The sequence below is a fragment of the Mauremys reevesii genome, linkage group 7 (assembly GCF_016161935.1).
Source record: "Mauremys reevesii isolate NIE-2019 linkage group 7, ASM1616193v1, whole genome shotgun sequence".
Taxonomy (NCBI): domain Eukaryota; kingdom Metazoa; phylum Chordata; order Testudines; family Geoemydidae; genus Mauremys; species Mauremys reevesii.
Genome location: NC_052629.1, coordinates 108,985,759 through 109,000,271, shown reverse-complemented (window position 1 = coordinate 109,000,271; position 14,513 = coordinate 108,985,759). Strand labels below are relative to the sequence as shown.

Sequence of the window (14,513 nt, the reverse complement as noted above, 5' to 3'; positions counted from 1 at the left end):
GCCCAGCACCTAGCAGAATGGGGCCTTGATCTTGGTTGTGATCTAGGTGCCATTGTAATATTAATAATCATCAAAATAATATTCCTGGGGCAGCAGGCTAGGGTCCTAGGTCATGTTAAGCAAATACAGCAGGAAAGGCAAGGATCTCACCTGTGTTCTGGAAATATGGGCCTGTCTCTCTGTTCACTGAGCTTTCTCAGTAAGTCTGCAGGTGGTGGCAGATTTTTTCCTCCTAAGGGGAACAATCAAAATGTGGAATTAGTCTAAAATTTAACAGTAAAATCTTTTATTTTACAGAGATTGTCTGTTGCTATGAATTAGTAATGGCGGAACCCCCAAAAAGAGAGGAATTTAGATAAGGTCTCAGGAGTCTGGAGTCTTATCCAAAATCTGCAAAGTAGGGTGGATGGATTATATCCTCAGATGGTGTCAATCATCAAATCTCCAGTGGTTTCTGTGGAACGACACTAACTTATGCCAGCTGAGGATCTGGCCCACAATCTCCTGAATAGACTTTCTCATGAGGTTTCTAAACCTTTCTATTTTCCGGCAGGCCAGAGTTTGGGAGAGAAGGGCATTTTCTTTTCGAGCTTTGACAATTCTGGTTTTGGACCTGGCCAAAACCCAGCAAGGCAGAGGAATCAAAAATGAAAATAATCGAGGAGAATGATGAATGTTGATCACTTTAAAAAAAAACAAGTTTCAATTTGAGTTTTGTCAAAGGCTTTTTCTCTGTGGTTTTTGAGAGTTGATGTAGTGACTGAACTTTATCAATGTCAGCAAACTCCATTAATTCGAGTGGAGTTCCCGTAGCCTAATAATCCAGAAATATTGGGTACATTGTAATAGATTTACTAGTTCATTACTAGGTACTGTTAACTCCTAGCTCAACATCCAGCTGAGGACTCCATAGCCTCCCAAGCCTGCGAAAGAGAAGTACAACCAGAGGTGAAATGGGCTAGGTTCAGGAGGGAGATGGAGGCTGTTGTCAGTAGGAGCAGCAGCAGGCCAAACACAGTAGCCTGAGAGCTGGCAGTGGATGGAGGTAGCCTGGGAGGTGGAACTAGATGGCCTGAGAGCTGGACAGAGACGCAGAGACTGTCCAGTGGATACAGTGCAGTAGCTTGCAGGGAAGACAGCGTGCAGGGTTTTCATGGGGTCCTTATTACCGTTTATTCACATGTGCTGGGTTTAGCTTTTTTGTTGTTGTTGTAATACTGAAAGCAATTGTGCCTAGGGTGTTTGCACGTCTTTCTGATGACAGGCCTAGTAAAGAAATCTTCTGTGACTCAAAGCATGCAAATGTTTTGAGGAACCCACTGAGCCTAAAGAACCTAATCCTTGAAGCCTTGGAGACACCCAGCATGCTACCAAGTGTTTATGGGACTGGTGCACCCCAGCACTCACAGCAACATCTTGTAGTGGGACTGGGTACAGTATTTAACCACAACCCAGAAATATTTAACACCGTGGCATAGACAGGTGGCAGAGTGTGTTCTTGCACCTTTCTCTAGGGATTTCCTAGTGAACATTAGTGCACTGATCTCATCCAAGTCCCATTCACATACTTGACAAAGCTGCCTCACATGTTGGCATGAACAGCTGCCTCTGCTCAAGAGTGGCCTGGGACCACAGTAGCAAAAGTTTTCACACCAGAATAGAGACTTATAGGAAAGAGTGATGAGGGAGCTTGCATGGCTCTTGCTTGGATAAAGCAAGGGCAATTCATCTCTCACTTTCACAGAACCAAATTCATATACAGATTGTAATAAAAGAGAAACAGTCAGTGCTGCACATATACTCCCATCTCGCAGAGTCCATTCATAGCCGTCTAGTTGTTCCAGAAGATCTGCAGGGGGTGCTAGTGGACTTTCAGGCTCCGATTCCAGATCCAGGATCACTAGTATAGAAATAAAGAACATAAAGTGATCAATTAAATGGAATAATCACTCACTGTGCTATAATTTTACTGGGGAGGGAAATAGGGCAAAGGGAGACAATAAAGGTAAAAATGGAGAGATCACTGCAAACCCTGCCTCCTGGGAGCTCAGCCTCCAGGCTGGGGATGGAGCAACTCTCAGTACACATTTGCAGAAATTTAACTGATGTAACCTAATTGTTAGAGCTGGGGCAGGAATCCTGGGTTCGATTCCTATCTATTCCAATGAATCTTTGACTTTGGGCAAGTTGTTTAACTGGGCCTTAATTCCCCCACTTGTAAATGGGGTACAATCATGCTTGCCTTCTCAGCATTGGTATCTTAATGGAAATGCTTTCAGATCCTCAGATGAAAGATATTGAATACAAACAAAATCATTTCTACTCATGAAGTATTTGTCCTGTTGGTTATAGTGAAAAAGATGAATATACTACTGATGTGATTTAATAATAATATTTTGTCATAATTTAAACACTTCACAAACTAAAGGCTCATCGCTTTTTAAGCAAAAAAAAAACCCTTGTACCTGATATCAGATATTAGAATTTAGGTTCTGATTCTGCAGATACTTCTGCACATGCTTAGCTTTATAAACACATTACTTTAATGGGACTATTCATACTTGTGATGTTAAACAGGAGCATGCAGAATTAGGGCCTCACAGAAGTATTACTGTAAATAACAGTTTTCCGGAGGTTGGACTTCTCTATTTAGTAACTGGATAAGAAAACATGAATGAGAATTTCAAATTGCCTAAGGGATTTAGGCCCATTAAAGCTAATGAAAGCTGGGTGTCCAACCCCCCTAGCTATCTTAGAAATCTCACCCTTTGTTTTTAGTAATAGTAATGCTGGTAACTAGTGGTGGCTTCTATAAAATTTTGCCACACTTTTAACTATTTTAATCCTAATCTTGGGACACCAGTTGTTTGTTTCTTTATGTGCTGCTCTAAAAATACTCCCCTTCCTGAGCTATAACAATTGGTACTCCTGATTCTTCATCCAGAAACAATCTCTCTTATTAACTAGCTCTCCATCCAGTGACCTTTCCCATCATATTAGAGTGGTTTGCACCAGGAAGCAAATTCAGTTAATATAAAAAAAACAAAGAAACACGTGGAAGAGCCAGGAAATGTCATCTGCTAACAATGTACAATTCAAATGACACAAAGAATGGCTCAGTGCAGTCATCCATCAATTTGATTTACTTGACTTTTCTTCTGAGACCATTCTTAATTCTTCAGAGAGCCTAAATTAACCACTTCATTATTTTACCTATGAAAATAAGAAATGATATGCTTCAGTAGAAATGTCACCTTTCCTGTGCAGGAGAAGACAAGCGTGTCCTTATATTGAAGGAGTGAAGATATCAGTCTGATGTTGAGTGATAAACACTATAGGACACCTTCTTTAAAAAAAAATCCATATGTTGCTTTCAGTATAATTATTTTGGTCATGTCCAGAGCAAATTCAAAGTGATTTTATTTAAGGCAATGAGTAAAGCATCTCTAGAGAGACGAATAGATTAAATCACAGATTACGGTATATTAGTCTATTATGCATTTCTAAAGTCTCTTGAGTCAGAGTTTGGTTTTGCAAATTTAAAATCAAGGGATAGTTCGATAGTTCTGATCTAGGTCCCATTTTATCTGCACTTCCAATGTCCAGGGATAGGGAAAGGTGTTGGATAAAATACTTCCAGTTTTGCCCCATCTCTGTGTTCAAAAGGAATTATCTGCTGAAAAAAGAGATCTGGAGAACCTACACCTATCTATGACTCATGACCTGGAGGGTTCACCTCTGGATACTATGAGAATTATTAACGTTACAGTAGTGACTAGAGCCAATGGATTTTCAAGGCTCATTGTGCTAGATTCCATACAAATAGATACTTACAGACAATACTTGCCCCAAAGAGCTTTCCAGCTACAAGACAGACAAAGGATGAGTATGGAAACAGAGGCTCCGAGAGGCTGAGATGACTTGCCAGAGGCCACACAGTAGGTCAGTGACAGAGCCAGGAATTAGGGCCCGTATTAGTTGATGCCTACTCACTCACAGCCTCTCTAGAAGTTCAATTTCCACGATATTTCTGCTGAGATTCCCACTAACAAGTTGAACAGCCGTCCACTATGAACTAAACTGTGACAACCAACCCAATTCACCAACTCATATGACGTAGCAATGGAACTCACTTAGGTCATGATACCACAAGAAATCAGTCAATTTTATAAATTTGTCACATTCAGAGAACTAAAAATCCTTTATAAACATTAATTAAGACTGACATCACCCTTGTGTGGTAGGTGTCCATTATATACATTTTATAGACGCGTAAACTGAGAGTCAGTGGTTTACCCATGGGCACTCTCAGTGCAGACACAAGAACCCAAGTGTCCTTACTCCTAGAACCCTGTTAACCATTACATCATAATCTCTGCCAACATTTTTTATTTCTAAATCACATTGTACTTATAAAAAAAATCTAGTTCTGCATGTTCCCAAGAGTACCCAAACATTTATTTTAATGGGCTAAAGTTAAAAATAGCCCAGCAATTTTAAGTAACTTATTTACAACAAAAATTGAGCTGAGAATATGTGTTCCAAATTCCAGCTCCACGCAAATGTTTTAAATGGCTGAGTTATAAATATCCCGAATTTGGAGCATATAAATCACCAACAGACTTGTTCCTTTTGCTAGATATCGCAATAATATATAAACACATATACTTTAGAATAACAATGAGACTGAGAAGCACTTTGACCAAAGCCAGGAAATTGAGAGTATAGGTTGTTACTCATCAGTTGTGCCTCAGTTTGCAGCATGTTCTTGTATTGTACGTTAGAGATCTAATCCTTCGCCCACTGAAGTCAGTGGCAAAATTCCCATTGACTTTATCAATGCATGGAAACACATGGTGACACCAATTTGGAAGTGCCCATACCCCAGCATTCCATCCACAGACCATATGTGTGCATGGATGGACTTCCAGAATGCAGAGCTCCTCTTTGGGTAGATGCTTTCCACTGTGGCCACCCCAAATTCAAAAGCAGGTTGTCTGAGCTGTCATCAAAATAGAATGATTTCTTAATGGAAACACCATAATTTTATGATGAAACTAAGGTTACAGGAGTGTGATTTTTTTTCCAGCAAACTCCAACAGGGCAGATCCAGTTTGGGTTTGAGTTTCTGGCTAAGTAAAACTATTGTATGCCCTATCCTATACTGTTGCATTCTTATACTTTCTGTGATATCTCCATCATTTGCTTTTCAGACTTCGGAGGTCTATAACAAGACTGCAAAACCAATGCCCCTTCCCTTCCATTGAGCAATATGGAAGCTCAGAGTGATTGGGACTGCCTGGTTAAGAATCCACAGTGTAGATATGAGTGGATGAGTGATGGGCACATATAAAATAAATTGCCAAATACATTTTTCCCCTATCATAAAATAAGCAGAACTTTGTCATCTCTTATTTCCTCACCTTTCTTTTATGCCATTTAGCACACGAAAAGCATTTATATATTTTTACTGGAAATGGAGAAAGTGATATTTGGACAAAACTTAAAAATGGTTTGAGAGAGTTCTGGTATTACAGCTGGTTTAAATCTGTCATCCTTTCCCTACATGTAAAGGAATGTTTATGGGAAAGTTTGTCAATAGTTGGCAAGAATTAAGTATTGAGAAATTATTTTTTCCTTTTGATGAGAAAGGGAAGGTTTAAAACTAGAAGTAAATGGTGCCAATGCATTTATATGACTCATAATATATTGGGATGATCATTTTCTTTTTTTAAATTGCAATCTGCTTATAATGATGCCCTTTTTCTGGAGGTGCAATTGTTTTAATGGATACTATTGTATATGTTATTGCAGGGTCTGATCTAAAGCCCTTTGAAGTCAATGGAAAGACTCCCATAGTTTTCAATGACTTTGGATTCAGCCCTTTCTGAACAACATCTAGCCAATCTCACTCATTAGAAAAATATAGCCTTCAAATATAATTATTTCTCACAACACCAGGGAAAAGCATCATTGAAACCCAGTTCACTCTGTATCCTTTCACCTATTTCTTAACTCTTTGGCGGTTAGGCAGACCTGGAGTTCAGCTTTTTGCATAGAGATTAATATCTCCTTTTTATCTTGATTTAACAATACTTCATGTAGCATCTTTATTTCTCTGAACAATAATCAAGACTTTCATCATTCACGAATTAAACATCAGTACACAATGACGTTTCAGCAGTATTAGTGACGGCAATGTATCACTGGGGCCCCTTGAAATGGGTGTCTCTTCTGGGACTGTATTATAATCTCTTTAAAAAGGTGCAGACAAAGATTTCAGATAAAAGATCCTTTATCAGAGATGTCTTAATTGCACAGCATTTTATTAGAAGATATAAATGTCTCTGTTCAGTTCTTGCCATGCAGCTTTGTAGTAGAATTCAAAAGTCCTCCGTTTATTAAAAACAAAACTGTGATGCAAAATTACTATGGAATTCTAGTTATGGAAGATGATTTTAAGGGCCTGATCCCTTGAAGGAAATTGGAGTTTTCCACTGATTTCAGTGGACTTTGGATCAGACCCTAAGTTTGCACTGAACACCTTCAGCTGTCCAGAGAGGTGTATTTAAGGAATGCATTGACGGTGGCCACATTTTCACAGACAATGGGAGGAAGCATGCATGTATTTACTGTGGGCCTTTTCAGTGCTGGAAACATACTGTTGTTCAGTGCGTGGCCTGAAAGAAAAGCCTATAACTATTTTTAAGCATGCATTATAACAAAATAGGACAACAAACTATTAGAGAAACGGTCCTTTCTGGGCTATATTTCCTTTCGTTTTACTTACTGTCTTCTTCATTCTGTTCATGGTCCATTTTCAAGAGTCAGGAGGCAAAGAGGATTTTCTAATCCCAATTTCCACCATGGAATGCATTGTTTTCTGAGCATTCTGTGTTCATAGTAGCTAAAGCCCACCCCCTCCAGCCACTCCCACCTCACAAACAATTCAAAGGTCAGAATTAAAGTCAAAGCTGACGCAAAAGTGAGTGACGAAAATAAAAGCCAAACAAATGTATGAGTTTCACGTTCCCCTCCCAAAGCAAAACCCATAAGAGGGGACAAAATGTTTAGAAAGACTAACACACAGGGTCAGATTACGCAATGGGCCCTTCAGGCCAGCTAGCCTGATATAAAGGGGCTGTAGAGTAGGTGTAAGTCCCCCTACACATCCTATGCCCATCTGTCCCTCTTCTCCATCCAGTAATATGAGAAGGGTAGTTCTTTCATTACGGGTTTAATGTGATCATGGGCTTTATTCATTTTACTCATCACCCAAAATACAGATGTACTGTTTTATATGTATGTAACAAACACCTTCATGTTATGGGACTTTGTCTTTTTTTCCCCTTTTCACCTTATTTTGCTTTCACTAGAAGTCTTTGTATCTGATGTTAGGTTTTATCTGCTGTCATGTATGATTATGATGGCTAAATACATGCCAGCTAGACACCAGAGACTTTGGCAGACTTAAGCAATGATCAGAATCCTCCATTCATTGCTCTTCATTTAGCCAGACTTGTATATATGTGAATCCTGTACATTGCTACAACTCAGATTAGGATACTTGTGGTCCCTAGTGAATACTGTAGCTATACCAAATGAGCTAATAAATATTCTGTGCCAAGCTATGCTAAGCTTTCCTGACTCCCTCTTGTGTACCTTACATCCCTTTTCTTCTTCTTCTCTGATTCCACACACATACTTCCTTTTTGAACTTCAACCTTCATCCAAAAAAACAAAGTTTACTGTACTTGTAAGTTTACTGTACTATATGAAGACAGCATTTCTTTGGTAGTATGTGTGCTCTCTAATGTTATCCATCATTTCTATGAGCTGAAATATTAGGAACAGATTGATACGGATAAAGACAATAAGCTATTGCCTGTCTGGGAAAACAGTTAACAAGATACTTTGGTCAGGTAGCTGATGATTATCATAAACAATTCTGTTCTTGAATTTTCTTATTTATTTGCTATTTCCATCTTGTGCATGTATTTATATTTGTTTTGTTTCATTATTGTTTATATTTTATACAATAACAAAAAATGGGAGGTTTAAAAAAAATGAATGGAGGATATGTGTTACTAGCCAATTTTTCAGTGACTTACTTATTGATTCATGTGACCAAAAGGTTAATATCCAATGATATTCAAATATTTGATTTATTCGGAGCCTGATTCTGTGTCATCCTTATAGACTCATAGACTCAGAAGGGACCATCATGGTCTTCTAGTCTGACCTCCTGCACAACGCAGGCCACAGAATTTCACCCACCCACTCCTGTAACAAACCCCTGACCTATATCTGAGCTATTGAAGTCCTCAGCTTGCGGTTTAAAGACTTCAAGGTGCAGAGAATCCTCCAGCAAGTGACCCATGCCCCACGCTGTAGAGAGAGACAAAAAACAAAACAAAACCAGGGCCTCTGCCAATCTGCCCTGGAGGAAAATTCCTTCCTGACCCCAGATATGGCAATCAGCTAAACCCTGAGCATGTGGGCAAGACTCACCAGCCAGCACCCAGGAAAGAATTCTCTGTAGCAACTCAGGTCCCACCCCATCTAACATCCCATCACAGGACATTGGGCATATTTTCCACTAATAGTCAAAGATCAATTAATTGCCAAAATTAGGCTATTCCATCACACATCCCTTATGTAGGTATGAAGCATGTCTGAGAGAGAGAGGCTGTAGGAGCCTTTCTCTACATGTCTTTGGGCAAAAAGTTCCTTCCATCCCTTTTTTCAATTTTTCATGAAAATATCCTTTTGCATGGACTGCATAATGGACAAGCAAAATTGCAGTCATGATGGCTTATACTTAGATTGGGTGCTCTCTGGGGTAGGGTTTGGCTTTTTGTTTTGTGTTCGTACAGGGTCCAGCATAATGCGGCCCTGGTCCATGATTGTGGCTCCTAGATGCTGCTGCAAAACAAATACATCAGCAGCAGCAGCAATGGGGAATCAGTAAGGACCTTATAAACCAGGGGGTTTATCCCTCAGGGGATCCCAAGGTTATTACTTGGGGGGGGTCGCAAGCTGTCAGCCTCCACCCCAAACCCCACTTTGCCTCCAGCACTTATAATGGTGTTAAATATGTAAAAAAGTGTTTTTAATTTATAAGGATGGGGGTTGCTATGTGAAAGGGGTCACCGGTACAAAAGTTTGAGAACCACTGTGAGAAGTGGAGAATACCTGTAATGTAGTGTTCCCTGGCCACACCACTGGCATGCTCTGATCCATGCCTTATGTCTGGACTGGGTGCACAGCTGGTGCATAACTTTTACTCCAGTACTTCACCATCCAGAAAGGCTCCCTACATAAGAGCTATTTGGGGGAGCTGCCTACACATACTTTAAGGCAGGTTTATGCTGTCAGAGTAGTATAAACTGACCTTAATGTAACTCAGAATGAGGCCCTATTATAGCTCCAAAACCTTTATACATTTTGGTCCATACTGACATTGCTCTGATGTCATCAAGGAAGAGAGTTTACATTCTACTGCTAGCTGCAGTCAGCAGGAGCACGTGAGCTGAATCCCCCTCTTTCCAAGAGAGAGGGGGTGGCTAGCAGAGTGTTCTGAGTGAGGGCACCAGGACTCTGGAACTTGCTCCCCTTCTTAGTCCAAAATAGTCTGAATTTGTTAACCAATGACATCTCTTTGATAGGGCTTTTGGAGAGGGCTGAGAGGTCCTTCAACGACTGAGGGGTGGAAAGGAGTCTCTGTAAGTGTCTGGCTGGCTGAGTTCCTGTCTGAATCGATCATTTAATGCTGCTGAGATGTAATTGTGCTGTTACAAGAGCACTTACAGCCTTGACTAGGAATCTTTTTAGCTATTATTTAAATCAGATTTTTTTAAAAAATATCTAAAAATACTAACCACCCATGGGACAGTGCTGATAAACATTGAGATAAAGTGTGGCATAGAGCCACACCTCTGAGCGGGATAAATGAATAGTATGTATTAATAGCAGTGAATAGATCCATTAGCCCCAATGCTAAGTATTATTACTGCCAGCGACAGTCGTTGGTGTTCATTAAATGCTGTCAGTGTGCTAGGTGTCGTTGTTATTACACTTGAATTTCAACTTGAGAAGCTGTGATTCATTAAATACCTTCAAGATTAAAATAAATGGCTCTTAATGATCGAGCTAGACTTCATGTTGCTGGTAACTTCTACTCTTTAACTAAAAGCTCCAAGCATCCGAAATAGACTCTAAGGCCATAAACTTGCAATGTTAGCTGCATGGGTGGACCCTCACTGAAATAACTGGGGCTCCTGGGTCAGCAATTTGCATGATCGGGACCTAAATATGCGCTTAAACTGATTTTTTTCTTTCCTCCATCTGTCCCTTCCATTTTATGTGAAAAGGCCTGAAAGCTGTCCTGATGTGTTGACCATAACGGTTCACTTTCCATCTAAGTCATACCCATCTTAATAAAAGTCTAATTGTCTTAATAAAACTTAATAGAACTTGATGGTCACATCTTTTCTGGGGTCTCTGATCTTTTCCACCACTGTGTCTGTGCTATATCACATTGAGGCATAGTCAGATTACAATGCTTTGTTGACAGGTTGCAGCATTTCATCATCCAACTGAAAGCCAGAGGGTCTGAGGATTTCTTTGGTGAAGTTCATCTTTTAAGGCTATGAAAAGTCTGATATAAGCGGGACAAGGCATGGAGGCACTGAGTCCTCCTAAAGGTTATTGTAATTATTATAATTTGTGAGTGAATTTACTACCCATGAAAGTGGAGGTTTTTATAGCAATGATTATACATTGTGCAACCCTTCTCCACATATTGCAGCTTCTGATGGAGTAAGCTGGTAGTATGGTTTGGAAATGTGATTAATATAGATAGGTCCCATCTATACTGCAAACCAAACTGTGTTGTTTAACTGGGTCGGTTTCACCAGTTTGTAACTGGAGCCTCCAGCACTGTTACTTTTGTAAAGTAAATGGAACCAAAGAAAGAGAGAAATTCCATCGAACTCAATGAGATGTTGGTGCTGAATCTTCAAAAAAGTGTCCAAATGTCACTGTTTTACTGCTGGTCACTTCAGTAGAAACTTTCAAAAACTCTGCGATTGTTGGCAGAAATTAAATTTTGGGTGGGACTTGAGTAGAATCCCATTACAGTGTATTTGTTCCAGAACGCTTCGGGGACTAGAAGACCTAAGGTCTGGTGGAAAAGATAGCAAGACCAAGTGAAGCGAAACCAGAATGAATGAACTGAAGTGGTTGGAGACACTCATTGAGTTTGTGCTATTTTGCTAAATTCACTTCCATTACAGCTCTCACCTCCCTTTACTAGTGAGTAGGATGGGCTGAGTTTTTCCAATTCTGTAACTGAAATTTTAAAGAAAGCAAAAGCAAAATAAAAATAAATGCTGAATTTTTCCCACATTTTTTGACCAGCCTTGGTAGAAATAGCAAGTGAGCTAGTCACAGTCTCATTTCAGGCTAACAGGACATATGTGAGAAGTGACCTTTCCCTTACTCTTAAGATGCTTATTTTACAATTATGTGTATTAGTGGTATCAGTAAAATTATTTTCTATACCTGTGTGAATATATATTGTACTGGGTCTTCCATCCCAATCTAGGAACTCTGGAACTAGCATGTTGTTTCTCTTTGTCAGGGATCCATGTAAAAGAGACACCCTTATAGCTATAGTAGCTGCATGGCATTGGCTATTGGCAGCTGCTGAGCTGATGTTAGTTTCTGTTAGCTAGTCATATTTTTAGAGGCATTATAGGTTTTCTGGTGTTGAATTTGGGGGTGGGGAATGAATGCACTTTTATAACTGCCCAGTTTTTTTTAAGACATTGTTGATTAAACTCTGGTTTGGGCCTTATGAGTTTTGGTCAGCTGTAGAATTAGGGCTCATAGTTTCACGGCCCATCCAAAACCTGACTACTGAGAAATGCTCACATCCTTCATTGCATGTGAATTGTATAATGTAAATAAAACAAAACAACTCCTGCCTGTTAAATTGTGATAACATTGTTATCGACTTATCAACTCTCCCTGAAAACAACGAATTACAGCGTAAATATTAGCAAGGGAAAATCCTAGATTCCATTCAGTAGGATAATCTGGTGTAAATAAAAAACAATCTGTGAAATAGCAATGATTCCGGGAAGTATTAAATACAATACCTTATGATATGTGTTTGCATCATCTCTGATTGGAACAAGTTGATGTCTCTCCCAGAACTTTTGGAATGGAAAAGATCTTCCTGGATGTATATTTAAATAATACTTTTAAATAAATACTTCATGTGGTGATCTCATAGGCCAACACCCCAAGTACAGAAGGGTAAATTAAGGTACAGAAAGATAAAATCACTTGATCAAGCTCATGCAGCAAATCAGTGGCAAAGCTAGGAAACCAAGAGTCCTGGCTTTAAGTCCAATGCTCTACCCAATGGACACACTTCCTCCTATTTTAGAGGTTTTGTGCAGGATTTCAGTCAATAAAATCAATGGGAGACATAGCTATAAAACCTCTGTGTGATGTTTTGAAAATCTACCCTCAATTGTTAACAACTCTTTGGAATTTTCTTTATAAAAAGACATACATGTTCGCTTGGCCCGTGGAAAATTTGACTAAGACAGAAAATGAAACACACTGGTGGCGGAGTTCTATGCCACTCCCAGGGGAACTATAGCATTCTGTGCTGTGCTCAAAAGATAAATGTGACAGGTTTTGGATGCTTGCTGTACTATGATTAAAGAAGACTGAACATACAAACTTCAGTCGGGAACAAATACATTTATCTTTGATGCTAGGAGTCATCTGTTTTACTAGTTAAATAGGTCTATTTTAACTTCGACAGTTCTAAGCCATGAGCAACCCATCTTTCCAGCTGCCATGGAGTAACAGGGAAACCTCAGTGTCTGGCTAAAGCTGCTGTGTAAAGAGTTTCATAAATGCAAGTATGGTGCAGGAATGATTGAATGAGATGCTCAGATTCTATGGCAAGGTTGCCAACGCTTAGATCTTATTGCAAGTCTTGTCATATTTGATGTTTTACGTAAAGCCCCAGCTCCTGGAGACATGCATTTAGGTGCAATTCTCAGCTTTCTTCTTATTTTTTTAATGAACATTTCTGCCCCGATGATTGCAGAGAAAAGCTTGGAAACATGACCCAGGTGCCCCCAAAAGGTTAAAAAACATGAAGGCAAATTAAAAAAACAACAACTATTTATTCATTTATTAAAATTTCTTTATGGGGGCAACTCATGAATTTTGAATGTTTGGGTTTGGCAGGAATTCTAGTTCACGTCAGAAAGGAAAGAACCTCTGCCAGATATTTCCCACAAGCAGGGGCGGCTCTAGCCGTTTCGCCGCCCCAAGCACGGCGTCATGCCGTGGGGGGCGCTCTGCCGGTCGCCGGTCCCGCGGCTCCGGTGGACCTCCCTCAGGCGTGCCTGCGGATGCTCCACCGAAGCCGCGGGACCAGCGGAACAGCCGCAGATACGCCTGCGGGAGGTCCACCAGAGCCGCCTGCCGCCCTCCCGGCGACCGGCAGAGCGCCCCTCGCGGCATGCCGCCCCAAGCACGCGCTTGGCGTGCTGGGGCCTGGAGCCGCCCCTTCCCACAAGTGTTTTATTACACTTACAGAGTTTGGGTGTTCAGCCATTTAAAATGTAGTGTCTAGTCTGCCCAGTGCTAAGCAAATCACATAATCAGTAAGATTTTGCCATTACTTACGTTAGGGCTGTGAGGTAGAGGTAGTCTGACATTTTTTTCCCACTGAAATTTTAGATGAAAATGAAAAAAATCCATTTCCATCTACATTTTCCATGGAAATTGTTGAGTTTTGGCTGAAAATGGGAGTTGGATTTGTAGTTTGCTCTGTGTCCCCATTCCCCCGGGTACCAGGCTCTGCAGCTGGACACCATCTCCCACAGTGCACTATTGCCAGGGATTCCATGTTATACAGGGGTCCCCTTATTGGTGGGGGAGATGTAATCCTGCAGGGAACCCTAGCATGTAGAATGAGGACATGAGATGCAAACTATCACTTGCTACAAAGCACTACAGCTCCCATTTTTTGGCCCAAACCTTTTGGGGTTTGACCAAAATATTTTAGCGAAAAACAAAAATGTCCATGGAAAACAGACACTCTCTGCAAAAAAAATTAGTCAAAAAAACAATTTTCTGTCAAAAAGCAATTTGATAGGAAAATATTGACCAGCTTACTGTGAGGAGTATGTAGGTCTTCATGCTGCCCACTTGAAGGGACCCCGAGTCCAAAGCCATACCCCACCCCAATGGTGTCACTAGAAGATCCTGCCAAACCAGATGGGTCTGGGGTGTTAAAGTTTAATTTCCAGCCAGGTTCAGGGGTTGCTCAGAGAGGGTCTCTTGGGGGGAGGGATAGCTCAGTGGTTTGAGCATTGGCTTGCTAAACCCAGGGTTGTGAGTTCAATCTTTGAGGGGGCCATTTAGGGATGTGGGGCAAAAATCTGTCAGGGATAGTACTTGGTCCTGCTGTGAAG

At 40.4% G+C, this 14,513-nt stretch overlaps 1 protein-coding gene across 1 annotated transcript in view; it reads right to left on the bottom strand.

Moving 5' to 3' along the window:
• Positions 1 to 6,877, bottom strand: part of LOC120368794 (protein SSUH2 homolog) — a 31,033-nt gene extending 24,156 nt beyond the window's left edge. Inside the window, exons 1-3 of the mRNA XM_039481345.1 lie at positions 6,791 to 6,877; positions 1,802 to 1,900; positions 151 to 232 (exon numbers count right to left, since the gene is read on the bottom strand). Coding sequence (XP_039337279.1) covers positions 151 to 232; positions 1,802 to 1,900; positions 6,791 to 6,818 — 209 coding nt within the window. The 5' untranslated portion in view covers positions 6,819 to 6,877. The remainder of the gene's footprint in view (positions 1 to 150; positions 233 to 1,801; positions 1,901 to 6,790) is intronic.
• Positions 6,878 to 14,513: the final 7,636 nt, after the last annotated feature.